Source organism: Branchiostoma floridae, chromosome 4 (assembly GCF_000003815.2).
Source record: "Branchiostoma floridae strain S238N-H82 chromosome 4, Bfl_VNyyK, whole genome shotgun sequence".
Taxonomy (NCBI): Eukaryota; Metazoa; Chordata; class Leptocardii; order Amphioxiformes; family Branchiostomatidae; genus Branchiostoma; species Branchiostoma floridae.
In genome coordinates, this window is record NC_049982.1 from 27,619,458 (window position 1) to 27,646,139 (window position 26,682).

Below are 26,682 nucleotides of genomic sequence, written 5' to 3' on the forward strand. Positions count from 1 at the left end.
CGCCATTTTTGTACAATGGTTCTTGTTCCGTATGTTGTTGCTTTATCTGAAGCTTCTGCAAGGTGCCATCTCCCTTAAGTAGCTTCTGAGATATTGACAATCCAACATACTGTAAATGCAGAAATGTTCGCGGTGGATTAATGTTGTGACCACTTCAACTCGAACTTAAAACCAACATTTTTCTAGTATGGTATCAGACTGCAATTTATGGTGTTACCGCGAACTTAAATCCACCGCGAAAAGTCCATTTTCCCGCTACCGCGAAATTAAATCCCCGCGAACTTACATTCATTTACAGTAATCATGTCCCTTTTCGAAAGCGCTATAACGTTACAAGCATGTAATAAATCATTTTTCTCAACAATAAAACCGAAAAATGAATTTTGGAAATACAAAATACATCAGTACGTTAGAAAAATAACAGAAAACGGCATTACATTATCCCCCTTTTTTTATAACATACAGCATACATTTGTGTTTGTAAATTAAAAAAAAAAAAGAATTATTACACTGCATGATACGATACCCATAGTACCCCGTTTCTCCCAGCATATAATGAAATCAGTCTATAAACCAATCAATGTGTAGCTGGTAAGCTTGTTCTGACCAGTTGATCTTTATACATGTCTTACGTGTAGACGTGACAAACAATTTTAAATCAGTCTGAGTCGGCATATTTCCATATCAACATTGATAAGCACTTATTTCTTGTTTAAATTCTTGGTGCAAAGTAGTAGGAAACATGCACCTGTTTCTTACAAGATCAACACTTGAATCTGACGTCGTACTTAGTATTCTAAATGTGGTTCTTCAAAATATTGTCTGTTTCTAGCTACACTACACGAAATCTGATATTCTTAAGCATAGTTTTATCAAAACACGCCTTTTTGTATACCTTAAAGCGTGTGTACTGATTGGTTTTCGTGGAGTGCTATTTGAATATTAATGTTAAAATACGTTGTGTCAATGTACAATGTGTCACTGACTCTCTTTGAATTTATGTATGACGCTATGTAGACCTCTCAGATTTGGGCGACATTAATAGAAAAAAAAATAATTTCGCCATTCTTATAGAATATCATATTGGCTTCTCCCACATTATATTTCGTGTGGAAATTGATGATCCAATTAAAAAGAAGTTATATGGCAAATGAGAAAAAAATGAAACTATTGCACACACACCTGAACACAATACGGATTCATTTGGGCATTTTCGGTGGGAAAGTAAATAGCATAATGTGAAGTTCGTTCGAGGGATATTTGCATTCGCACCCATTCATGCTGTCTCATAATAACAAACTGTGGATGCAACTTGTAATTTTAGACAAAATATTCCAAATGTAATCTGTGGAAGGTTTTCAACATTAATTTCAACCGAGAGATACTGCAAACTCTTGATTGATGACATGTCGCTAAATTTAAGTGCAGCTAATATAAACAACTTAACAGCATATTACGTGACGCAGAAAATGCATTTTTTTTTCAGAAAAAACAACAACAACAAAACACTTATACATACCTGCAAACTTACCTTTCACGCTTGCGACAGTATCTTCAGTTGGTTCTTTCCGGAACTTCTTCAGCCCTCTAGTTGCAATTGTGCCTGTTAGCTGCGACCGTTTGGGTACCTTTCTCCTACCAATGTGACAAACAACCTTAGATTAGTCTTACGTTTCTGCTGATGCTGATTGTCTGAGCCCAGCTTCATGAATATTGGCGTTTATGAAAAATGTAATGGCGATTTCTATATGCTTTTCAAAACGGTGGACTCTCTATTGCTTTGCCAGGCGGTGCCAATAACATTTCACTCAGCATGTAAACAGAGTAAACAATCTCTGTGCAGTAAAATAGGAATTTCAACAATCTCAAACAAGTGTTTTGCAAGGCACAATAGTAATTCCTGTGATATTCGCTCCATCATTGACATGAAGTCTTATTAATTGTCAGAATCTGGCTATTTGATTATAAACATTTTCTAGGTGACTGTTGCTTCCTAATGATGGTTTTTAAACGCTATTTTAAACGTACAGCATAATTTTTCTTGGGCTCTGAACTTGTTTTTAGTAATGCCCCTTACCAATTTTAGTGCAATCCGTTCCTCAGATCAAACCGAGAAATGAGTTTTATAATTACAGAATGGCATCCGTGTTAATATTAGAACAATAACAAAATTTAACATCAGAAAAATGGCATTAGAAAAATATTATTCCCCTTGTTGTTGTTAAACATGCACCAGTTTGTGTTTTGAAGTTTTTAAATTTTGACAATGTTTTGAAGTTAATTATGACTATATGTTCACAAACGTAAACAAATGGTCCGTCTTCCATTCTGTTATTAGTTGTTATTTTACAGTATCTTACAAGATACGTGATGTAGGAAATGTCTGCTGTCGTACGAAAAAAAGTACCAAACATTATATATTCTGCAAACTTACCTTTCTAGCTTGTCAGAGTATGTTCAGTGTTTTTTTCTGGGGTAGCGCGTTATGAGGGAGATCCTCCAGCCCTCCCCTTGCGATTCTGCCTGCCAACTACGAATGTTGGGTAGCTTTTTTGGTACCAATGCAACAAGCAACATTTTATTAGTCATACTTTTAGGGTGGTGTTGATTGTCTGAGCTCAGCTCCATGAATATTGTCGTTTATGATGATTGTAGGGATCGTTTCTACTTAATTGTCAAACTGTTGGGCCCAGAATTTCTCTGCCTTTACCGACAACATTTCCTTTAGAAATCAAGCAGCGACTACGTATATTTAAATCTGCGTAGTTAAGTCGGAATTCAAGAAATGCAAATAAAGAAGTGTTTATTGTGAGGTACAATTATACTTATTCATGTGATGAGTGTGTATTGTTTATCATTGGGGTTTTACTGATTGCAGAATACTTAATATAATAATGCTAATGATGATAACAATAATAACACATTCAGGCAGTGGATCAACTTAAAATCAAAGTAACGAAAAGTGGAATTTGCATATCAATGTGTCGCTGGTCGGGCAGTGTTTGTTATAAAGTTGATTTGCAAATGAAAAATAACAGTCAGAAGAGAACATAAATGTCAGTCTTAGCATCAAACATAATACAAAAATCAAACAAAAGTTTCCACTGTGATATGACAGGAACTAAAGTTAAAATATATACAATCAGAATCCTTTAGTCCTGGTCATAAAATCGTTTAAACTGTGACACTGTCCTCGCAGATCTTAATTGGGACGACAGGGAATTCCAGAGCACCGCCCCTGAGTATGAAAAAGCTTTCTTTCTATATTTAGATTTACACAATGCTATGGTCAAATGAAGTCATAAAAATGTCACAACGGCTGGGCATCTGTCGAAGCCCTTGTGTCCAGTCTGTTATTGTCACACTTTAAAATTCGACGAAGGAAACGTTTTCGCACACCCAACACCGTCGATCTATTTAGGTCTGCCATTAGACTAATCATATTCCGGTACGGGGCGTAACATATTGTTGTATTACACTCCATATCACAGGAGTGGGAGAGAAATATTTTGATTTTCTTTATGCTCAATATCCTCTTTCTTTTCCTTAATGTACTATCATTTGATTAAATTGACTAGTCTCTGTCATTTGGGGGAACATTGGCTACAAATGTGGCACATGAGGTGAGTAGACAGATATTCCCAGGGTACTAGGTTTTCATTTACTTTTTGTATAGGCCTATTGTCTTACTTTGCTTCAAGTCTAGTGTTTAAATGTAATAAACAACTTATGTCTTTGCAGTTGTGCTTGTCTTTCTGGGTACGAAGGGAAGGACTGTGACGGGAATATTGACGACTGCCAGGTGCATGCCTGCCAGAACAACGGCACCTGTGTCGACCAGCTCAATAACTACACCTGCCAATGCGCAGCAGGGTTTACAGGTAACTCGACATCAGCTTATGCATGTGTATTATATATGGTCAACTGTATGATTCAAAATATAAGTACCCTGTAGTAGATGCCACCAAAACTTTCCAGTGTTTTTCTTTTCCATAGCAGGTCTTTAACCCTCAAGCATCCGACTTTTTTTGTGACTAAAATGACCGAGTTTGGTCCAATTGGACCCAATTTTGTTTCGTCAATAAATGCACCTTTTTTTACATTGTTTTGGTAATCTTTACAGATACCAATTATGAAAATAGTTGTGTAATTTGTATAATAGATACGAAAGCACCAGGTATATTTTGCGGTTAACAGTATGACTTTTCGGACTTGTGACATTTATGCCTTATTTAAAGGTGTACTCGCTATGCGTAAATTATGTTAATCTGGAAGTAATTTGTATTATTTTTGAATGTTAACATAGAATTAATGGAAAAAGTCAATGCTATTTGAAGATTAAAATCAATTCTTCATTAAAATCAATTCTTCATTAAAATCAATGTTCTTTTCCCTAACTGATTAATCTTAGGGTCAATTATTATTTATGATTTATTTATTTGTAACAACACTTTACAAATTCGGTGTAATATATTGACATTCACGGTAGAGAATTTGAAAACAATTTTTTTCTCATGCTGAAAGGTGACCGATGTGACACTGATGTTGATGATTGTGACTTCAATTCCTGTCTAAACGGAGGGACATGTGTAGATGGCATTAACAGCGTCACATGTCAATGCGCCCCCGGATACCACGGTAAGAAATTGTTATCTAACCATTATCATTGCAACGCCCGAGTAATGTAAAAAAAATGGTCCACAGTTAGGCAAAACACAATGCTTTCTTAGGCTATGTATTTTTCTTTCAATTACTATTTCTTTCGGGTTGTATGTGTGTGTGTGTGCGTGTGTGTTTGTGCCTGTGAGATAGTGTACAGCATAACCCTGTTAGCGAGTCTGTGGATGCCTGCTAATGATATTTGGTATGTGGCTAAGGTCTGTAAAAGAAAGGTCAAGTTCAATTGCGGACCCTCTATAGCGATTGCCTACATAACGCAGCAGGACTTCTGGTTATGATATATCTTGTTATATACACGTATATGTTGCAGTTTTGAATTTTCAGTGATGATACACTACAAGTACTATCACCTTTATTTTAGCTTACTCGCCACCCCTATACTCTTTGCTTATAATTTCCTAAACGCTTACAATATTGTATGTCGACCAGGTGATTTCTGTGAGACGGAGACCGATGATTGTGCGGCCCTTCCCTGTCAAAACGGCGGCAACTGTACCGATATTGGCAGTGACTATAGGTAAGCTTTATTGACACGAAAGTACAGTGATTTTTATATGGTCAAATAAAAACTACAAAAAAACTGGATACAGAATAAATCTAAAAACTCTACTAACTTAACAAAATAGGATGATAAGAAATCCATATAATCAGGTGGGGCTAAACATGAGTATCACTATCTTTTCTAATCACAAGGCAATCTTTTGATATATATTTACCTATCTTAGCATTATGAGGGCTTTCGAATCTAAAGAAATAGTCAGATCTACTTCTGGTCTCGAGTGTCTGAAAATCTATAGTATTTAGACATAGTAATGTGAATAACTTATTGCGTAACATATCATACATAGGACACTCCATAACGAAATTAAATTCATTTTCAATTTGCTTTGGACAAAATGGGCAGAACCTTTGGTCAGCGGCTACATTGTGGAATCTTACTGTTTTTACATTCAATTTGTGACCACTGATTCTCAACTGTGCTATAGGTGTGACTGTGCGGTGGGTTTCAATGGGAAGGACTGCGAAACAAACATTGACGACTGTGCCGGACACATGTGCAAGAACGGAGCCATATGCGAAGATGAAATCGGAAATTACTCCTGCACGTGCAAACCATCGTTCACCGGCAGCTATTGCGAGATAGGTAATTGTATTGATGATACATACTTTTTTTTGTATAATCATGTTGTACTGGGTATGAAATTGTAAATGGTAAGCAATTTTACTTATCTCATATTATCTGGTGTTTTACTGATCTTTGCCTACAGTTTATTTATATATTAACGCGTTATATTTTAATGTTTGCATCAGCTTTTTTATCTTAGTAGTGGCAGAGATTGTAAGTGATACACAGTTCAGCCTCTGACGGCAAGGTTTTTACTGAATAATTCGTTCTACATGTATTACCATTCTATAAACCCTATGTTTTCATTTTCAACAATAGGATGTATCCAGCCTATGCATTCCAATGCCTTGTAATTTTGGCAACCTCTACCTTCACTTTAGTGAAAACGCACTAAACAAGCTAATCATCCTGATTAAAGACAGCCGTGCACCCTTCAAATCGAGATTATCATTGTCTCTTGTAGAACTGTCCTCAGATTTCGACCTGGTGTTTGACGGTAGTGTGGATGACTACTCTTCAGCCAGCTACAACATTCCCGACATGACCGCCACAACAGTGTCATTTTGGATGCAGACCACTGACCGGAACAATTACGGCACCCCGTTTTCCTATGCCCTGGTAAGCCAATAATAACAATATGCCTATGGCGTCGGTATGACGTCAAAATCAAACATGGCGGCGCCCGCGGACGCCGACGAAAACAAAATAGGTTACTGTAAACTATGATAACCTTATTTCTCAACAACGTGTGGCAACTTTTATCGCATAACAGTTCTTAAATGTATGTACTTTTACCAGTGTAAAAACACTGTTACTAGTGTACACAGCTGGGCCATGCATGGGTATGTATACGTAAAAGCATTCTTTATTGTAGATAAAAGAAAGATACGTCATGTATCCCAGGTCACATTGGCCATTACTGACCAAATATGCGGTGGGGGTGGGGGGTGGTCAGACTTTCATATCATTCATTTTATTTATTTAGCCAGGCATGCATTCTCAGGTCAAAAGCCCTGTTTTTATTGTTACTTTACTGTTTTAAGACTAACACAATACGATACATAAATTGTATTGCACAGTTGAGTTCACTATTACTTTAAGTTTAAGTCATTAATCGGATCGCACACTCCTTTCAATTATATTAAAGAATTCACCAAATTCTGTATAGTATCATCTTTCAGTTATCAAAACTACTAGATGATAATTCGCATGAAGAACACTATTATGTAAACTTACGAGTGTATGTAGTTATACAGAGTGCTTAGCTATACATGTATATAGGCATCGTCCTGGTGTAGTGACTAGGGTGGTCGTACCCCAATACAGAGGTACTGATGACATGTCATTTGGAGTGTCCTTGAGAAAGGTACTTTACACTACTCCATAATCCAAGGAGCTGTTTTTTTTTTAAATTATTTTATTGGGATTTCTATTTTGTCATGTTTCTTGAAGGTCGGACTCAGCAAGATACAATACGAAATAGAAAGCCCGATAAAATCGACTGAAATACTCAAAAACAGCCGGAGCCTAACCACTGCTTTGAGAGTAACTTTACTCAACTTTACTCATTCGCTTAAAAAAAAAAGCTTTTTTGTTCACAATTCCTAGAGTGAGGAGGTCGGGAGTGACAACGCTTTGACGATATCCGACTACACCGCCTTCAAGATCTATGTAAACGGGGAGGCAGCCTACAGCACACATGGGATCCAAGACGACAACTGGCACCACATCGCCGTGACATGGACCAACACTTCGGGCGTGTGGACGCTGTACGACAACGGGCTCGTTGTCGATGCAGGCAATGGACTTGGCATTGGTGGTGTTATATCAGGCAAGTCCTGTTCCCTGAGCCATGGTTAAGGTTGAAAACTTCATGTGATCAAATGTGTATTGCTTTGATATGGTTTAAGACCAAACATTGCACGAACTGAGCTGGTAAACTATTGTAGGGGGGTAGGGGTAAATTGTTGGTTTATATGAGGTCTGTGAATTTATTTAAATACGAAGTCTATATAACAGAGTCATATGGCTATCATGGACGCCCATCTGTGTTGATAGTAATCATAGTACGATGTTAAACTTTCATCCAACACAAAAATACACTCCACACAAATCCAACGTGGCAGTAAAGTGTAATCGGAGCCTGTTACTTTTAACTTGACTTCATGTGCTTTAAATTTAGTAGATCTAAATTTCATACAGGACTTACCTCACTCATATTTAGAATGGTATATGAAAATGGCTTCGCTCACTCGGTGGTTTATTCGGTAGCTATAATAACCGACCCAGCTTTATGACACCCTATACAACGTGGGGCGTGCCATTAACCCTGTATCAATGAACAGTTGATCGCGAATAGCCAACACCTTGCTTTACTATCCACGGTAGGTGGCGGTCTTGCTGTCATTGGTCAAGAGCAGGACTACCTAGGAGGTGGTTTTACCCAAGACGAGGCCTTCATTGGTTCCCTACATGGACTGAACTGGTGGAGCCGGGAGTTGTCAGTCAGTGAGATCAGTGACCTGGCTACCAGCTGTAACCACTCCCTAAGTGGTGACGTCATGGCCTGGGCAGACTTTCAGCTGAATGTTGAAGGAAACATCAATGTGACCGCTCAGTCACTGTGCGATGGTATATTTCTGTTGTATACATGTCATTACAATTTCGCGCTGCATAATTCAATACCAGCACTAGAAATGCATCCCTGAATAATACCATCACATATTTTCTTTAACTGAAGCTAATAGAATAGGATTTAGGTACATAATGTACAGTACTGAGTATGAACCCCCTGTTATGAAGCACATTCAAAACGTAAGTTTTCTTCCTCCTTCATCGTTCAAGTCAAGTAATGATTTGTATAATCAAAATTTTGTTTTCGACCAAGTTACAATGGTCAAAACAGGAATATTCATACACCCTTCTTGACATATTCTGTTCCAAAGTTTAGAAGATGGCATGCCTCTGCAGTTCCAAAGAACGCTGCTATATGTCTCTTCTTCCCGATCACAATGACTTTCTATGAACCAAATATCGTGACCATAGCCTGTCCAGAACACGAGATATGAAAATCTGAAGTTCCGTTGCAGTACCACAGAAAGTCGCTAATCGTCTTTTCTTTTTGCTATCCCATACCAACATACTGTATATCAAAAATATGCATCAACGACTTCTCGAGTTATGCTGTACAGACAAACAAACAGACACACCCGAAAACATATTATTAATTCGTTTTTTCTGTTCTCTGTCTTTCACTCTAAATGTTGCAATTGCGAGTTGACTTAATTACATACTAAAATCTACACGTAACTGTTTCAGATACTAAAGAATGCCTGTCATCGCCATGTGAAAACAACGCTACGTGCACGGACTACCTCGACGGATACCAATGTACCTGTCTCCCCGGCTTCACAAGCGTCCATTGTGAAGTCAACATAGATGAGTGCCTCTGGACGACATGCGACAACGGAGGAACGTGTGTTGATCTCGTGAACGACTTCTATTGCACCTGCCCACCTGCCTTCCACGGCAAGAACTGTGAGCTGGATGTGACCAGTTGTAGCCCGAACCCATGTAAGCACGGCGGCAACTGTACTGAGTCTGGTGGCGGCACGTACTCATGTTCGTGCAGGTAGGTTCAATAAACCCTTTGACGGATTTAAGTGCGCATGCACAGGTCAAAGGATAAGGTCCATGAGACATAACAAAAGACGCATGGATACTATGATACAATTTTAAACTTTATAGCCGCACACAAAAATAGAGACACAGGCCGATACCGACTCCCAAGCACACCTGACCCTCTGCTGACGTCACACTTCCGCTCCGGGTGTGTGACATAGGCGTTGGGTCACTACATTTTGAAAAAAAAAAAGGTTTAGAGGACTGATCAAAAACTTGTCGGTAAGCGCTTCATTTTTGTGTACGGTTATAAAGTTTGAAATAGTATCATAATGTAAAATACCGTCACATTAAAAACTCAAATACATACAAACTCACATTTGAGTATAACGTATGGATATTGTTCTGCAAACCGACCAACAGGGGCCATATAAGAATGGACATGTGCAAAAATGATCGAGACCGAATGAACGTCACATGACTTCACCTTTGACCCGCGTATGCACAGCTGGACCAGTGAAAAACTTATTGTTCAATTTGCCATGACAATCTTCATGTTTTTGAATTTTCAGGTGAAAAAAATACGTTCGAATCTCTCGTGATTTCTTAATTCAATAAAGAAAATTAAAGAATTGGCTCTGGTTGTAAAACAACGTTCCACAGGCACGGAAGGTCTGGGTAAGAACGCCCAGGCCAGGTAATTTATACTCCTGACTTAACATAGGGCGATATCTAATATATAAAGGTTCTGGGACTCTTGGAGCGAGTCAGACGGAGCATCATAAATGGCGCATTTGCCAGGCTTCTTGATTCACAAACCAAATGTTTTGGGTTCGAATCCGGTGATGTTTCACCAAACTTGTGCCATTGAGAAATGCACTGAAGACGATTTTTGTCAATGAGTACCTAGCTTCGATTAGGGCCGTCCCACGGATAGAAAGTTAAATGGATGTCCTGTGCCTGTAAAGAGCAAGTCTTAGACCTCTAGCGCGTTAAAGAACCCAACGCTCTTATCGAAAAGAGTAGGGGTCCTCCCCGGTGTGAGTGAATGAAATAATTCTGTCCGGATATGCAGCTTGTACTCTTCAGTACCAACATGGTGTGTTAAGCCACAGTCTGTCTGTTTACTGGGTATACAACACAAACAAACAAACAAAGATGCTCATATTTATAGTATCGGTTTATGTCAACAGCCCAGGGTACGATGGAAACGACTGTGAAGTGGACATTGATGAATGCTCATCGGGACCGTGCACCAATGGCGGCACCTGTGTCGACATGGTCAACGACTACTACTGTGACTGCCCTAACGGCTTCTTCGGACAGAACTGCGATGGAGAAGTGGACTACTGTGCCCCCAACCTCTGTCAACATGGCGGGACCTGCCAACCAATCACCAACGACTACAGGTGAGTGTTAACTACAGATCTTTTGTCTTATTTGTAAATAACTATCAATTTTATATCAAGCGTGATATCACATCTGTTATTAGTCAATTCTGCTATGTCTTAAATAAGCAATACATTTTTACACAGAAGTTAACACAAAAACGGACTTTGGAGATTCATATAACTTCCTATACATGCAAGGTATAGACGAAAATGTATCATTTTGTGTTTTATCATACATTGAAATGTTTATTTTAAATCTTTTAAAAAATTTAAGAAGAATCACTAATGGCTCTCGATGTTACAAAAGGAGTATATGGACTATAATTTGGTTAAATTGGAAAAAGCAAAAAGGCGAATTCCAAAATCATAAAGCAAATAAAAACAAAATGAACCCTCAAGCTAAAAATTCTGTGTCCTAACAAGTTTGTTTGTTTGTTTGTTTGTTGTCATCCGCCACCTCAGATGCACCTGCCCAACAGGCTACACAGGCTACAGCTGCGAGATCAACATTGACGAATGCGAAGGAGTCGTTTGCATGAACAACGGCACCTGCGAGGATGGGGTAGCAGCTTACACCTGCAGATGTGTAGCTGGCTTCATTGGTAGACACTGTGGTACGAACATCGACGACTGTCAAGGGAACCCGTGTGAAAATGGTGGCACTTGCGTTGACGGAGTCGCTTCTTACACATGCGATTGCCCTGATATGTTCACAGGTAAAATAATATCTTATTCGTTCGTTCAGAACCTTGCATAATTGCAGTTAAGGATAGTGGTTAGGCCAAGACAAGAGCGCAAACGAACCATCCGATATCTTTCAACTGCGCACCTTTCCAATGATAGCAAGTTTGTCCGGTCGGAATTTGACACCTAAGTTTGAATTACAACCTTAAGTTATCACCCTCCCCCTGGCTTACGGTTAAGGGTAGCGGTTAGGTCAAAGATCAGGAATATCTCGCTAACAAATCATCCGATTGGAAAGCGATTTTCATCTTTTGATTACGCACCAAGACATCTTTCCCCGGCCAATGGTACATATATGGGGCAGCATATTTCTTTGCATTGTCTGTATCAGGGCATACGTATATATTTGTACATGGTGAGGCACCTCTTCGAACTCAGGACCCCATTTTATTTGTCTTCAGAACTTGAACTTTTGAACTTCAGGACTGAACCTTGGTCTCCCAGATACTAATTGGGACCAGAAACTCAACTTTGAGGTTGCTACCAGTTTAGCTACAGGGACATGCTTTCAATATCTCATTATAACAATGCATGTTGTATATTACTGTGTCCCAGAACTATCGTAGAGTGGAATTTGTTATCACCAAGCACAGTAGGGGCATCTTCTCTGGGTAGTTTTAAAGAACGCTTGCAGATAGATGTGCAAAAGCTAGATATGACAGGTCGTTCAGTGTAATATAACCAGCTGCTGCTGCGCCGCGTGTCTGCAAAGCTGGTGTGTTAGGCCGAGGGGCGGTTATACCGGCTATATGCTATACAATTATTAAGTAAATGTTTCAAAACTATGATTTTTCCTCAGAACACTGCAGATTTTTTAAACAGGACACAGGGTCTATTAATCTTTTTTGGTTTCATCCTTTTCATCATCAGGTTATAGATGTGAGTTGGTGATTCTTCCCAACCTTCCAAAAACTACACAGCCGTATGTCTCCACGGCTAAGACACAAACAGCGCCAACCAAGATGAACGACGGAAACACCGCTCAGGAACAACAGACAGTGCCGATCATAGCCGGGTCCGTCGTGGGTGGCATAGCATCCCTGTCTGTCGTGGCTGTCTTGAGTTGGTTCCTTTGTAAACCATCAACTGGAAAGTGAGTAAAAAACGTTACACGTGCAAGCATGACCAATGTCTTTTTTCAGACAATTTTTTTTAACAGATAGAGATTGCAATATAGTAGAATTGCCAGTAGAAGTTCTACCGGTAGAGATCCCGATGGGAGCCTTTATTTAAAACTTTGATTCATGTCACATTATATCTATGACAATAAATTGACTTAAATTTAGAATTGATAAATGAAAGCCAGCGTTAACACATTCCTAGGATCCTGATAGCAATCTCTGAGACAAAGATAGAGATACAAATTTAGTAATCGGTGATTCTATGTGATAGCAACCTGTACCCTGAGTCCTTAACATTAATAAACTATACATCATGTATGTATGTATGTATGTATGTACATCATGTGATTTGAAGAAAATTACATCCTCGTGAGCTCAGAGCAATACTGACTGGTTCTATTTCGCACTGCAGCTAGGTGTCGCTGTTAACAAATGCGGTTCTAAACGTAAAATATATTTACATAATATTATATAAGCCTTAGGTTACATAGTATTACATACTTTATGTGGCACAAAGCTTCATCGCGAAATATATAACCAGTCATATTTTCCTTGAGGAAAGTGGTAAACAGTCATCGATTTGTTTAGTTAAGTAAACCATCCTAGTGTGCCATTGTTTGCTCTAATTTGCTTTTTCTATATTTATCATATATTCCACATAGGGCAAAGATGCCGGCTCTCAAGTACGTCCACCCTAAAGTAGACGTCATAGATGACTCCATGATTCTGGCAGAACTACCAGGGGCATCGGACCGTTCCATGGGAGCAGTGCGCGCCTTGGAAAATCCATACATCTTTGAAGACTTCGGCAGTCAGTCCTGAACTGAAATATGTTTGCTGCCCTATCACTTCTGTTTACAGCATCGTATATGTCTTGCCAAAGTGACAGGTTGTGATCAGGATCATTCAATGAGTCTGATAATCTATTGTTTGTACCTGTGTATAATTTGTGATTTTGAAATGGTATTACATATTTTGGTTTCTTAGCTTCAAAGCTTGGTGTCGATAAGAATGTTTTTTTGCACACCATTTTTGTTATGTGGAAGTCAGAAACTTACTAGAGTAAAGACCCCACCTTTGCACATGAAGCCTTGCATCAACTTTTACTCGTAACATCTATATGAAGAATACGCTTATGAATGTAATGCAGATGAATGATGTTGTTTTACATACAAAGTTGTTTACTTATCTATTGATTATATCATTACAATTCCATTACTCTAAACATGATTATCTTCATTTTAATTAAGAGTTGACAAGTTGACGTGTTGTTTTTTATTTGGGCATAGGGTAATAGTATTTCTAATCGTATTCAAATGTTATCAGAAACATTTGTTGACGCTTCTCTTACTAAAATCCTGTTTGGTTTCGTACGTGTTGGAAAATTGTAATGTTTGTAAATAATGCATCATATGGTTTAGACGTTTTTGTTTTAATGAATGGAATGATATATCTGAGTGTGCAGTGGTAACACTGATGGTGGATTGTTTTACTTAACACGTGCACAATGTAGAAAGAAAATTTCGTAAATATAATAACTGCTTGAGAGATTTCTAGGTTGGCTGAGGTCTCATTTGATGTTTGTACAGTGTGTGTTTGTGTGTGTGTGTGTTACGATTACTTGTAAGCAAAGATGCATGAAATAAACTTTATCGTTCATACTAATTGAGGTTTCCTTTATTACTGATGTAGATATTATAATACGGAATAGTTCATGTATATTAGGGGTTTAGGGTTGCTAACGGTACAAAGAAATCTGGTCCATTGAACTGTGCAAGCCCCGACTATAGTACTAGTAGTACAGTAGGACTGTACCGTACTTGGAGAGCGAAACAATGGTGAAGCTTTTTGTGAGTGCTACACATAATGTTCCAATTGTAAATTAAAACAGTGGTAGTCATTTTCCGTAGTGCCAACTGTTTCAGGAGAAATCGAATTATGATGGTGACCGTTCGGGCCAAAAAAGGGGAGAGTTGCGCCCTTTTCCAACCAATCACAGATCAGTAACGGTACCATTATTTTACATTCTATTTGTTCTAAAAACCAGTTCATTGATGTTTTCAGCAGGAAATATAGATTTTGTAACGGTACCAAGACCCGGCACCCACCCTAAGCTGTAGTATTCACCAAAAATATATGCCTGTGTGGGAAGTGTTCAGCACCAAGGACAGGTGTGTTTCTTGTGGGCAGATGGTGTTCAGCACCAAGGACAGGTGTATTTTCTTGTGGGCAGATGGTGTTCAGCACCAAGGACAGGTGTGTTTTCTTGTGGGCAGATAGTGTTCAGCACGAGGAGCAGGTCGCTTGCCTGTTGACAACTTACACAATCGAATCTGCTTGCCCGTGTGCTGAAAGTCTGCCACTTGTTTGCAAACTAAAGGAATGAATGACTTGTCTAAATGACAGGCATAAGTGCAACACCACCATTTGTGGTCATGGATCAAAAGCGTCACCTAGCATTATTTGCAGGAACTGCAGGTCTAACTTATGATAGCCGAGCTAAGTTCATGGATCAAAAGCGTCGCCTATCGATCCTAGCTATAACTGCAAGCACTCAGGTAGACCATATACGATGTCACTACAACAGACGGTACACAACATCTAGAAAACTTCCCTGTCTTTACGATGGAATACATACTATCAAAGATGGCTAAATTGCCATCTACTCAAAGCGAAAGGGCACTAGTGATAAAACATATCAAATGCGTAATAATGATGAGATATGTATTAATCTAATCAACCTGTTTGTACTCATTGTTCGAGAATATACATCAACCAATCAGCATGGACCTAATGCTTTATATGTGCACCCGATATCTTGATACTGCTCGGCATTGACCTAGCTTCCAATGCTGTTTCTAACTTTTTACATTTCAGTAGCCCCAGTATAGCCAAACACCATTTAGCTTATTACGTACGTCCTGAAAACATCATAAAAGCTCCTGCAATGATATTTTATCCCGCATAGCGGCGTCATTGACACATATAGCGTCACTGAATATTCCACTTGTCAATCTATCATGAAATTATGCGTATACATACGTCGTATTGGTGGGCTAAAGTTTATTGCTTTAGCCGCCCACCTAGTCTCATGATATTTTTGACAACTTTGGACTTTTATCTTAATGCTCACCATTCCTATTACGTATTAAAAAATAAACGTTTTACGCCAGACCACAAAGTGAGGCATACCTCGGTGCCATAAAAAAAAAAAAAATATCACGTCAGTTATTTTTGTACCGTGTCACTTGGTGTCACTCTTTTAAAAAATACCAACGTTTTTTTTCTCGAAAACTAAAAAATTTAAGATTCTAGCTTTACATAGCATTACATAACTTATTATTTACCATCGGTGTCATGGAGTCACTGGTCGGTCAGTCACCTTTAAGCTTTTAGGGTTGAAGGCAATTCATTGATCTGCCGGGTAGAGTGCAAATATAGACTTTGATACACTACAGCCATTGTACAAAATACAAAGTGGGATATTATTTTCTAACAGTGCAAGTATATTCTCAATGATTACACAACAGAAGTTACAAGACGAGGTTAATACATTCACTCATACCTCTATCATACCGACGAGAAAATACTAGATCTATTTTTTTTTATAAGAAAATTTACCAGGCCATTATGATATAGATATAAACAGTTTTCTAATGTTCCCACCTCCCTTTTTAACAAGAGCATATGAGCAAATTTATCCTAGGTAGTTGTTACACTAGAAAATGTAAGTATTTATATTTCAATAGAATCGTCGACATATGGAACGCCTTACCACAAGAAATTAGGATGTATAATTCTGTTGCACACACCTCTCATATCTCATAAATCTTGATAAATAAATAAATGAGTAAATAAATAAATCTTAATTTTAGGAAGTAGAAAAATTCACATTACTTAACAGTAGACGATAAAGTACCTTCGTGACATGCACGCATCAAATAGCATTCATTATTATACTAAACTACCTTCTAGATGAATGAAGCAATCTCAGCTTATGTTAAAAACAATGTGTTCTGACAAAAGTTAGGTTACAAATATAATTTTGTGGGGGGTTGGAAAATTGTCTTGTTATGATCTTTGATTTCTAACTAACAATATCGTTCTACTTGGTGTGCTTATTACTAGCACCCCGCATATGCATTGAATTATGCTCACAAAAATATTCACGGAATGAGGTGTCAATACATTTAGGGAAGCATGGGTATGGTCTGCACATGGTTATTGAATATCCTATTGTTTAATAAACACGCTCAATTACAGGATGTCGCCTGATTACGTATTCTTTGATATATACATACAAAGTCATACTCTTATTGAGTTGTAGCATTAGAAAGTTATAATTGACATATGATATGATGATATATTGGCAAATAAAAAACGTTATTGGGTGGGCCGACTACTTTCTCTTCGCAGCCAGGGGCTGAATTGCGAGGAGCTTACAATCGCAAGGGTCTATAATGTAATCCTATATACAGCGCCTAGTGACCTCAATACTGCCCCAGTTTCGGCCATTGAACAGTAGGAATGCAGCTACGCCATATTGGACTACATTGTTTGTCTGTACCACACATGATGATGCTAGCATTTATTCCAATTATTTGCCAAATGAACTACATCTGATTCAAATTCTAATTACTATGATGTCAATGGAAAGCCTGTATACGAACCACTCACTCTTGGAAGGTCCCTTTCTCTTTTCAATAAGTCCGGGATTTACTATACTAGCCCGTAATTTTAAAATCTCGCTCACTAGAGTTCAGTGACCCCACGTACGTGCTTATCAGTTACCTGTGATTCACCTGCTCACCTGGTTGCCCACCTGACATCTTGCTCTTATCTGGAGTTATTTTTGGGATGTTGTTTGTCATGCTCAGTGGAGCGCCGTTATGCATGCCTCCGGGCGGGAACTACAAAGACTCTGACCCGCTGTCATCGAAATAGCTGTCGTCGGCTAGTTTACCGTGTTGTCAGCTGTTCTTCGTTTGGTTGTGCCGACAGCATATTGTCTACTGTTGCGTCATGTTCTCCTATTGATAACTTTGTTTGCTTGTTTGTCTCGCATAACTGGTAAACCACCTATATATATAGGCGCAACACTCCTGAGGTTTGTACAGTAGGTACAAGTTGCGTACCACTTGCCTTGGTATCAAATTAAAATAAACGTACTGTATTTCGGGTAAGGCTATCTTAGATTGCATGCAAAGCATCGAATCTATGCATTCATTCATTCATTTATTCTTTCATCCATCCATTCATTCATTCATTCATTCAATTATTCATTGGTACCCTATGATGTTATACAGGGAGTGCACAAAAAACTTCAGGGTGACGGTGTAGAACTGAATAACTCCCTTCCCACTGTGTACCATCTCTTTATCGTTGTTTCTCTTGTTTTCATTCCCAACTCTTACATTTTACGAAGAATGTGATATCTACATCGGTACCTTTTTTGTGTGTTTGTGTGAACGTATGTGTGTGTGTGTGTGTGTGTGTGAAGGGGGGGGGGTAACTCAATAAGCTGTAAATACATCTTTGTAATATTAATTGGCAGATTGGCATCGGTCTGTGAAAACAAATGTCAATGGAATTCTTAGTGGTATTGCAGGGTTCTTGTATGGTTCGATGTCTTATGTTGATGTTTCAACATCTTTTTACAGAATAGTGGTAAGTAGGCACTCGCTCTTACCACTGCCTTAATGTAAATTAAACCAATAATTAAAAACGAGACTTTGAAAAAAAGAAGGAAACTCGACAAGTTGACTTCGAACCGTCTATTTACAACATCATGGAATCGTACGACAGTATAGATCAAGACTACAATGGTAAAACTCATTGTGTAAGTCGGACGTGGTTGGTACTTACGGTATTGTCATTGCATTGTTTTTCATAACGCAAAGTTTTAACACATGATATCTGGAAGTTAACAATAAACACTACAAAACTGACACAAATTACCGCAGCAGTTTATAACCACTGCCTGGTCATATACAAAACTCTCATGATATACACAATAATGCAATAGATATTAACCTCCAATACATCTGGAGAGGTCGAGCCTCCAACTCAGTACGGACCTTGACTTTTTTTATCCTTAGCTTCATGTGGTAGTGTAATGCGACTTCGATACGAATCGTTAACACATGTACATATCTATGCAATGTCTTAAATGCCAACCTTTAAAAATCGTCGTTAGTATTTACAAAATATACATTTGCAACAGATATATTGAAAAAAATGCATAAAATATTCGTACAAAAATGTAAAATGAGTACATTGCAACAAATCTCTTTGAGTTGTTACTGGAATGTATGGTGTACAGTCGGCTCTGTTTTCAATATTTCTAATGCCTGCTTTGTTTCGATAAGATGGCTCAGTGTCGAGGTATAGCGCAGACTTGGAAGGGCTTTGGTCCGAGCATCATGCCTACTGTGCCTTCTGTGTCCGGTGCAGGTGCGCCCTCTGGCAGTTTGAATGTGAAGTGCTGCATCAGGGTGGTGAAGATGGTGAAGAGCATCTGTTTGGCAACCTGCTGTCCGGTACATATCCGCCGACCTGGAGAAACATAGATAAAAGCAAACTCGATCAGTTTGTTACTCTAATAGATAACGAGCCAAAACATTCTCCCAAGTCCCCAAGTACCCTATTACACCACTGACTACAATGCGAAGGCAAAAAGTAGCAACGAATGATGGGTAAGACTGTTGCATTCAACAGGCATTGTGGCAAGTGATATGTCCTATTACCATATAGCCAGGCGACACCTTTGCATCGACACCGGTATCAGTGTCGATTCAAATCGACACCGGTGCCGGTGTAAATTCATTCTGACCAATCAGAAGGAGCGATACGCACAAGAAAGCAAGGGGTATGCAGGCATTGGCCAATCAAAAGGAGCGAAACACATGCCAGAGCTTAGGGTACAGATTGCAAAGGGGAATGGCCGAGTTAAGATATTTATTTTTGTAAACGTGGCCTCCAACCTGCTGTCAATCAATCAGAGAACCGCCTTTACATAAATATATAAGAAAACATTTATGCGATTCTCTGATTGACTGACAGCAAGTTAGAGTCCACGCCCCCCAAAACGTGAAAACCTCAGGCTGGCTTAGCAGTCCATCCAAGGTTTTATATTGTATAGGTGACGCTGTAACGGTTGTTTGAAAATTCGAAGACTGACCTGCGCCAAACGGTTTGAACTGTGGTGGGACGAACACTTGACCTTCGCTGTCTAGGAACCTTGCGGGGTTGAACGTTTCGGGTTCAGACCATGTCTCCGGGTCGTGGAGGATGTTCCAAACGTTGGTCAAGACGATGGTGTCGGCTGGTAGCTCGTAGTTCCCTGTAGAGACAAATATGAGAGGAAACTTTGTGAGAAATCGTTGTTTTGGTTGGTTATAACAGTTGAAGTTCGGAAAATTGGTCTTTTTTTGCCGAGAATATGCCTTTTTTTATATTACCATAGTCTGTGACTTGGATACCGACTACGCATCTGCAGCGACAGGGACTGTGGGTAATATGTCAAAGGTGACGGGCCCTGAGTTCTACACGTCTTGACCAAAGTTTCGATTTGCATAACAATGTCCAGCCATCTTTTGTTTATGTCTCAGGGGCCTCCACCTTTGACATATTACCCATAATTCCTATCTCTGCACATGCGCACTGCGTATTGTAAACATGCATATAACCATTAGTACAAGACTATGTGAGTCAAGTTTGATTCTAGTGGTCAAAAACGCAAAACGCGATAAAAGTAGTTCCTCCACCACTTTATGTACCGCCACCCGGCAGACATTGAGTTTGATAAGTCGAATAAAGCCTATAGAACAGTTGTTGAACTTACTTAGTTTGACTGGCCGCTTCGTTTTCCTTCCGTTGATCGGTGCTAGGGGTCTGTATCGAAGGATCTCGAGAGTGGTGGCGTGGGTGTAGGGTAGATGCTGGCGGAGGGATATGCTGACGTTGGTGTTCGGGTCGATGACGTCATCAATCTCGCGCTGGACCTGTCATGAACAACGAGAAAAGAAAAAGTATATATCTTTGTTACTGTCGAAAGATGCAATCATTGAGACAAAGCACTCGAAAGGCATTTGACTGAAGAAAAGAAAGGAGGAAGCTATGAAAAGAAAGAAAGAAAGAAAGAAAGAAAATGGAAATAAAAAAGATGGAGGGGATGAGAAAAAGAAAGAAATAAAGAAAGAGAAAAAAGAAAAAGAAAGAAAAGAAGAGAAAGGGAAAGAAGGAAGGGAGATAGGGAAAGAAAGAATGAAACTAGAAATAAAGAAAGAAGAAAGGAATGAGAAAAAGAAAAAAAAGGAAAGGAAAGAACCAAAAAGAAAGAAAGAAAGAAAGAAAGAAAGAAAGAAAGAAAAAAAGAAAGAAAGAAAAAGAAGGAAGGAATGAATGAATGAGAAAAAGAAAAAAAGGAAAAAAGAAAAGGAAAGGACACGAAAGAAAGAAAGAAAGAAAGAAAGAAAGAAAGAAAGAAAGAAAGAAAGAAAGAAAGAAAGAAAGAAAGAAAGAAAGAAAGAAAGAAAGAAAGAAAGAAAGAAAGAAAGATCATTCACCTTCTCTTGTATTTCCGGGTGTAGGGCCATGAACAGTATGCCCCACTGTAGAGCATAAGATGACGCGTCGTTCCCAGAGACCATTAGCTCTACAGCCATGTGGGCCAGCTCCTCATCTGTCAGGAACTCACTCCTGCCCTCGCCGCTCTGGGTCTTCAGGTAGGCGTCCACCAGGTCTCGCGTGTGGTCGGGGTCGTAGGTGGCGCGATGCTCCTCGATGATGTCGTTGACGAAGGACATGATCTTCCTCTTGTTCTCGACGATCTCTCTAGCGCTGGAGTTGATGGCTGGGATGTGTCGAAGGAAGGGGAAGACGTTCAGGACACCGACGTTGATCATGTTCATGGTGACGTTGTCCAAGTTCTTCATCACTCGGGCGAAGCCCTCGTCGTGGTAGTCGTGTAGTTTTCCGAACACCATGGAGCAGATGATGTTGAGGGTGGTCACAGTCACGTAGGGTTGCAGGCTGTAGAAAAACAAAACACACTAATGAGAACTCTATTTAGAAATTTACAGTGATGCAATGGGTAATGAAGCGAAATTAAATTTCGACTAGTCTTGCAATTTCAAAGTTTGTTAACAGACTACGGCTTTGAGCAGTTGATGATGTTCAGCTTATCAATGATCTTTTGCTGGTACATTAGTTTTGAAATGTAATACTGAAATAACATACTGAAAATGAAATTGTCCTGAAGCATTTTAAAAGAAATGATTTTGTTTGATAACATTGCCTAAAATAAAATTTAAAAAAAACGAATCCCTAACTACCGACTCTATTTGTCAGGGCCTATTAACTAAAAACCTAAAAAAGAAAGGATTGAAATAAAAAAAATAACAACAATTTCCAAGATCTTTGTTAAAAAGAATTATTCTTATAACTTAGCATGAAATTAAAAAAAAAAAACAGAACAGAATCTCTATTTACCGACTCTATTCATGTCAGGTCCTGAACTAAAAAAAAACTGAAAAAGGACGAAAACTAAAAAAAAATCCTAAAATGTTAGATAAAATGTTGCTGTTGCTACTTACTCGAAAGGTTTGCCCTCTAGGCCTTTGCTAACTTCCACCAGCTTTCGTGCCTCTTCGGCAATGTTCGTGTCCAGCTGTTGGTACGCTTTCCCGCTGCCGAAGTGGTGGAACACCTTCACCATAAACTGTCGCTTCTTCCTGAAGGCGGGCGAGTCGTCGGCAAAGGCTGTCCCTAAAGAGATGACAAGATAATGAATTGTTAAGAGATCTTCCAGCGGTGTTGAATGGTCGAGTGGCCAAGCTAAGTGGACGCAAGATAGAGATGCAACGGTTTGATTCCATACATTCCTCGCAGGACGTTGCGTCCTTGGGAAAGGCACTTTTAAGTTGTGTTAAAACACAACAATTCTCACTCAACCCAGGTGTAAAAATGGGTATCTCACTCTAGTTGGAGAGGTAAAATGCGGTGGAAGGATAGGGATGGGCTCCGCCTTCCAATGCCTTTCTCCAGACAAAGTTGGATAACAACAAACTGCTCCTATGGCTTCAAAAAGCCTATTGGACTACCGTCAATTTTGTATCAGATATCTACGCATTTTTGCGCTCAACACCGAAAACCACCGTGCAGATAGGCTGATAACAACCCACTGCCTCTACGGTTTTAAAAGTGCTATGGAACTACCATTAACTTTTTATCAGATATCTACGCATTTTTGCGCGCAACACCGCAAGCCACAGTGCTGATATCCTGATAAACAAAGTACCAACAGAGCCACAGACAACGCGCCTACTTTCTCTAAGAAATTGAGCCATCGTTCCTTTGCTTACCTTTGCCATTCTAACAGCCACCGGCGGCAGTTGTGTCAACAGAGACTACTCATTTGCCGCGGGGGGGCACATATAACCATGACTTAAAAATTCACACCATGTCTCTAGAGGTCGTCGACCTAGCTGAGGTAACACGCAACAACAGTTTTTGAACTTCGCCCCCCTCCCTCCACTCTCTCACCGTGACACATACACATTAATATTCGTATACAGGTGTAGGTCAGACAAGGTATGCTTTAGTCAATGCCACCGCATCGACTAGACAAGGCAAAACAGAACTTAGCAGCATCTACAGAAATCCAAGAAAATGTTCAGACTTTAGGGACATATTTTTGTCTAAAATACGCAAACACAGAGTCTACTTTATTCTTGTCTCTTAAGCCCCCTTTACAAATCAAGAATTTAGCTCGACCGAGTTTTCAGCGAGCTCTAAATTACGAGGAGGCATGATCCTGATGCCTACGAACAAATGGCAGTTTCTTCGTCGGCATCAGGGTCATACCTCATCGTAATTTAGAGCTCGCTGACAACTCGGCCGAGCTAAATTCTTGATTTGTAAACGGGGCTTTAGCGCGGAGCCTAATTGTTATTTGGAGAAGGCGGCACTCATGATATGCTAATGAGGCGCCCCAGAGGTCAACGACCTAGCTAGAGGACGATCTCTGACATTTGCATAACACGACACTATTTGACCAATATAGTAGCTGAACCAACAACGAAGAAAAATGATTGATGTATCATTGTTGTGTCTCTGACTGTTTGCCAGTTTGGGGAAGGTTTCCCTGCTGACCTGGGTCTACGGGGGGTGTTTTTCCACCCTTTGTTCCGTTTGATTTGAGATTAGAGGCTATTTTTAAATGCTGAGTATTTGTTTTCTGGTGTTTGGCTTGCGACGGGTAAACAAGGTAATGTCCTGGAATTTGTCATGCCGGCTAGCGTTTGCGGTATGCGGAGAGGGAGAGGGGGGGTGAAAAAGGTAAAGGCCTTTTTGATGCTGTAGGGGTATCGGGTTGCCATCCACCGCGTCTATGGTACGGTATTGGAAGGTAAAACCCACCCCTTTCCTTCCACTGACTTAGACCTCCGCGACCGAAGTCAGGTAGGACCGCATGGCGCAATCGGCAGCAGTTTGACCAGGCCCAGAAGGTCCTGAGTTCGAACCCCGCCGTGTCACCGATCTTGTGCCCTTGGGAAATGCACTTTACACGACTTTCCTCACTTCATTCAAGTGACAAATAAGTATATATGCTACAGAAGTCTTCAGCAAGTTGAATTTGGTAGCCTCAAAAAGAAAGAATTAGAAAGAAAGAAAGAAAGAAGGTGTGCATTTTTACACCTTTTTTTTACCTGGGCGGTGTGAGGTAATAAGTCGGGCAAAGTACATTTCACAATGGAAGAACACCGGTTATATATGTCAGAAGATTCCAACCCAGAACCGTTCGTCTACACTTTGGATAGACGGAGAAAGAACACTGAGATTATGTCAATGGGACAGTTCTGGACAAATTCTGCAAATTTCTCTGTCATTTAAGAGAGCGTATATCAACGTAACAGCTTCACAAAATTTTCAAAAGTCTACGCACGTCAATCAAGGTTAGATAGTATTTACTCAATTGTAAGCATCTGGATATAGACTTTTAAATGGTCAGACTTTTCAGACAACATCTTTTGCTTTTCGTCAGAAATGTACAGAAAACTGTAAACTCCAGATCCTAGCTTAGCCAGACTGACAAATAGACAATGTATTCTGTCTGCATCAACTGACCGTCCACAACTCTCTCTATATAGCCAGTCGCTTGTGTAACCTTTGTCTTTCGCGACTGTAACTGTGTTGACTAGACGGTGTTGTCTAGGGCATTATATCAAATGGTTAATGGTTATATGTCTTATCACAAAACTGGGCCGCCGCCAGTTTTGCTCCGACACTGATTTACTAGAGTCAGCAGGCGAGCTTTGCAAACAGACCCCGTCCGGACTAAGAATACTCGGGTACGGTTGGGGCGACCAGGTAGAACGCCCGTGTAAATACACTCCACATGGCTGACTGCCAACTTTTTAGACAGAACACTAGATAGCGCCTATTTTTAGCCAGGTAACGCTATTTTCAGCCAGGTGAAGTTAGATATCAAAGACCGCGCCGCCGGAGATAGCGATCATACCGACAGGTACTTTGCGCAAAAATAGTCTGAACTGACCGCGGCTTGGGTGTCAGTGAACGTGGGCATGCATTTACTTTCATGCGCCACCGGCGAACACAACACCCGGGGCAAACTAGATAGAGTACAAGCGTCTTACAAAGCTCTTAAAAAACAATAACAGCAAACCAGTTGTAGTTTTCCAGATACCCTGACATACGCTTGTAAAAATTCCATTGCAATACAAATTTCTCCTGCTTTACTAGTGGGACGTAAGAAAACAATGAGCGTCTTTTGTTATTAAAGGTACAGGCATGCTGAAGTTAGAATTTAGATTATTACGTTTGGGTGTGCCCGGTTTAAACCGAAGGGAACGCCTAGATGTTTAGACGCGCCCCTGTTCAATTTGTCAGCCCCCTCATATATAGGTGGACCCGCCTATGTGACAAACATTGTTCTCAGCGAGACCCGTGGCCCCGGGAGAAAATGCAAAGCCATAAAGTAGGATGGAAAACTGTGCGTCAAAATTCATGTCGTTTTTCAGACCCAATGCGTGTTGCGTCGGCCACAAAGTTGCAGGGACAAGTTCCCGATGTCTGCCTATTAAACGTGGACGCTAGAGCGGGTAGAAAAAACGTGCACGTGCGAGAGGTGGTCGGTGTCATCCTAGATATAACACACACACACACACACACACACAGATAGACACACGCGCGCGCGCACGTCTGAAGCCGCAAACTATATACACAAAAGCCAAATTTGGAAATAGACGGTTTCTACCCACCTTTTCCTCCATCGGAGAAGAGCTGGTAGGAGTAGAAGTGTGGTCTGTCGTTGTAGGCGTCGCCGCCGTCGATGTAGCCTTCCTTCAGGGCCTGATAACTGTTCAGAACCACCACGTTCCACGTGCCGAGTTGAGCTTGGAAGATGTCTCCGTACTTCTTCCCCAACTTCGTGAAGGCCAGGTCAGCACGCAGACCTATGGAGGGCAGGTGGCCTAGGATCGGCCAGGCGTTGGGCAGGCAGGGGGGCATCTTGCCGATGGAGCGGCCCGTCAGGTACCGGACCATCAGCAGGAAGGTCGCCAGGAAAAGGACGAGGGAGGCCGGCTCGGGAGTCATGAAGACCCGCTCCGTGATCCTCGCCGTCAGAGTCTTGGGTTGAATCATCTTCTCGAAGACAGTTGTGAGCTTCTAGACAGATCGTCAGGTGAATGAAGCCGGTAGCCCACTTCTCCCGCCTTTTATAATGGACAAAGGTCCCGCCTCACTGAGGAGAAAACAGGCCATCGTCCAATCAGCGAGCAGGTTGCAGCGAGCGCCAGAATCTAGAAGTCATTGACCCCACCGTTCAGGGAATGACCGCGCTTAGCCTGATTACAGTACGTGCAACTAACCGCAACCAAACGACCTACCCACGATGCCATCTCTATCAGTTTATGTACCCAAGGCTTGTATAATAAACTGCTTAATTCACCATGTTACCATTATAAAACAGAGA

The 26,682-nt window shown here is 40.2% G+C and overlaps 2 protein-coding genes across 2 annotated transcripts in view; one reads left to right on the forward strand and one right to left on the reverse strand.

The window, feature by feature from the left end:
- LOC118413717 (fibropellin-1-like) overlaps window positions 1–14,270 on the forward strand; it is a 39,890-nt gene extending 25,620 nt beyond the window's left edge. The window contains exons 13-24 of the mRNA XM_035817246.1: window positions 3,742–3,881; window positions 4,525–4,638; window positions 5,110–5,197; window positions 5,667–5,824; window positions 6,270–6,424; window positions 7,415–7,637; window positions 8,195–8,437; window positions 9,125–9,437; window positions 10,621–10,836; window positions 11,281–11,534; window positions 12,433–12,655; window positions 13,346–14,270. Of these exons, the coding sequence (XP_035673139.1) occupies window positions 3,742–3,881; window positions 4,525–4,638; window positions 5,110–5,197; window positions 5,667–5,824; window positions 6,270–6,424; window positions 7,415–7,637; window positions 8,195–8,437; window positions 9,125–9,437; window positions 10,621–10,836; window positions 11,281–11,534; window positions 12,433–12,655; window positions 13,346–13,505 (2,287 nt within the window). The 3' untranslated portion in view covers window positions 13,506–14,270. The remainder of the gene's footprint in view (window positions 1–3,741; window positions 3,882–4,524; window positions 4,639–5,109; window positions 5,198–5,666; window positions 5,825–6,269; window positions 6,425–7,414; window positions 7,638–8,194; window positions 8,438–9,124; window positions 9,438–10,620; window positions 10,837–11,280; window positions 11,535–12,432; window positions 12,656–13,345) is intronic.
- A 4,172-nt stretch (window positions 14,271–18,442) lies between these two features.
- On the reverse strand, window positions 18,443–26,454 carry LOC118414471 (cytochrome P450 2D9-like). The gene is made up of 6 exons (XM_035818529.1): window positions 25,967–26,454; window positions 22,280–22,451; window positions 21,251–21,716; window positions 20,527–20,686; window positions 19,864–20,025; window positions 18,443–19,238 (listed from the first exon to the last, which is right to left on the reverse strand). The coding sequence occupies exons 1-6, from the start codon at window positions 26,349–26,351 to the stop codon at window positions 19,057–19,059; spliced, it is 1,527 nt and encodes a 508-aa protein (XP_035674422.1). The 5' UTR covers window positions 26,352–26,454; the 3' UTR covers window positions 18,443–19,056.
- Between the last annotated feature and the right edge of the window lie 228 nt (window positions 26,455–26,682).

Coding starts and splice junctions, on each gene's coding strand:
- LOC118414471 (XM_035818529.1), bottom strand. CDS start 26,351: ATGATTCAACCCAAGACTCTGACGGCGAGGATCACGGAGCGGGTCTTC. Junction 22,452..25,966: donor CTTCTCCGATGGAGGAAAAG/GTGGGTAGAAAC, acceptor TCATCTCTTTAG/GGACAGCCTTTGCCGACGAC. Junction 21,717..22,279: donor CTAGAGGGCAAACCTTTCGA/GTAAGTAGCAAC, acceptor GTTTTTCTACAG/CCTGCAACCCTACGTGACTG.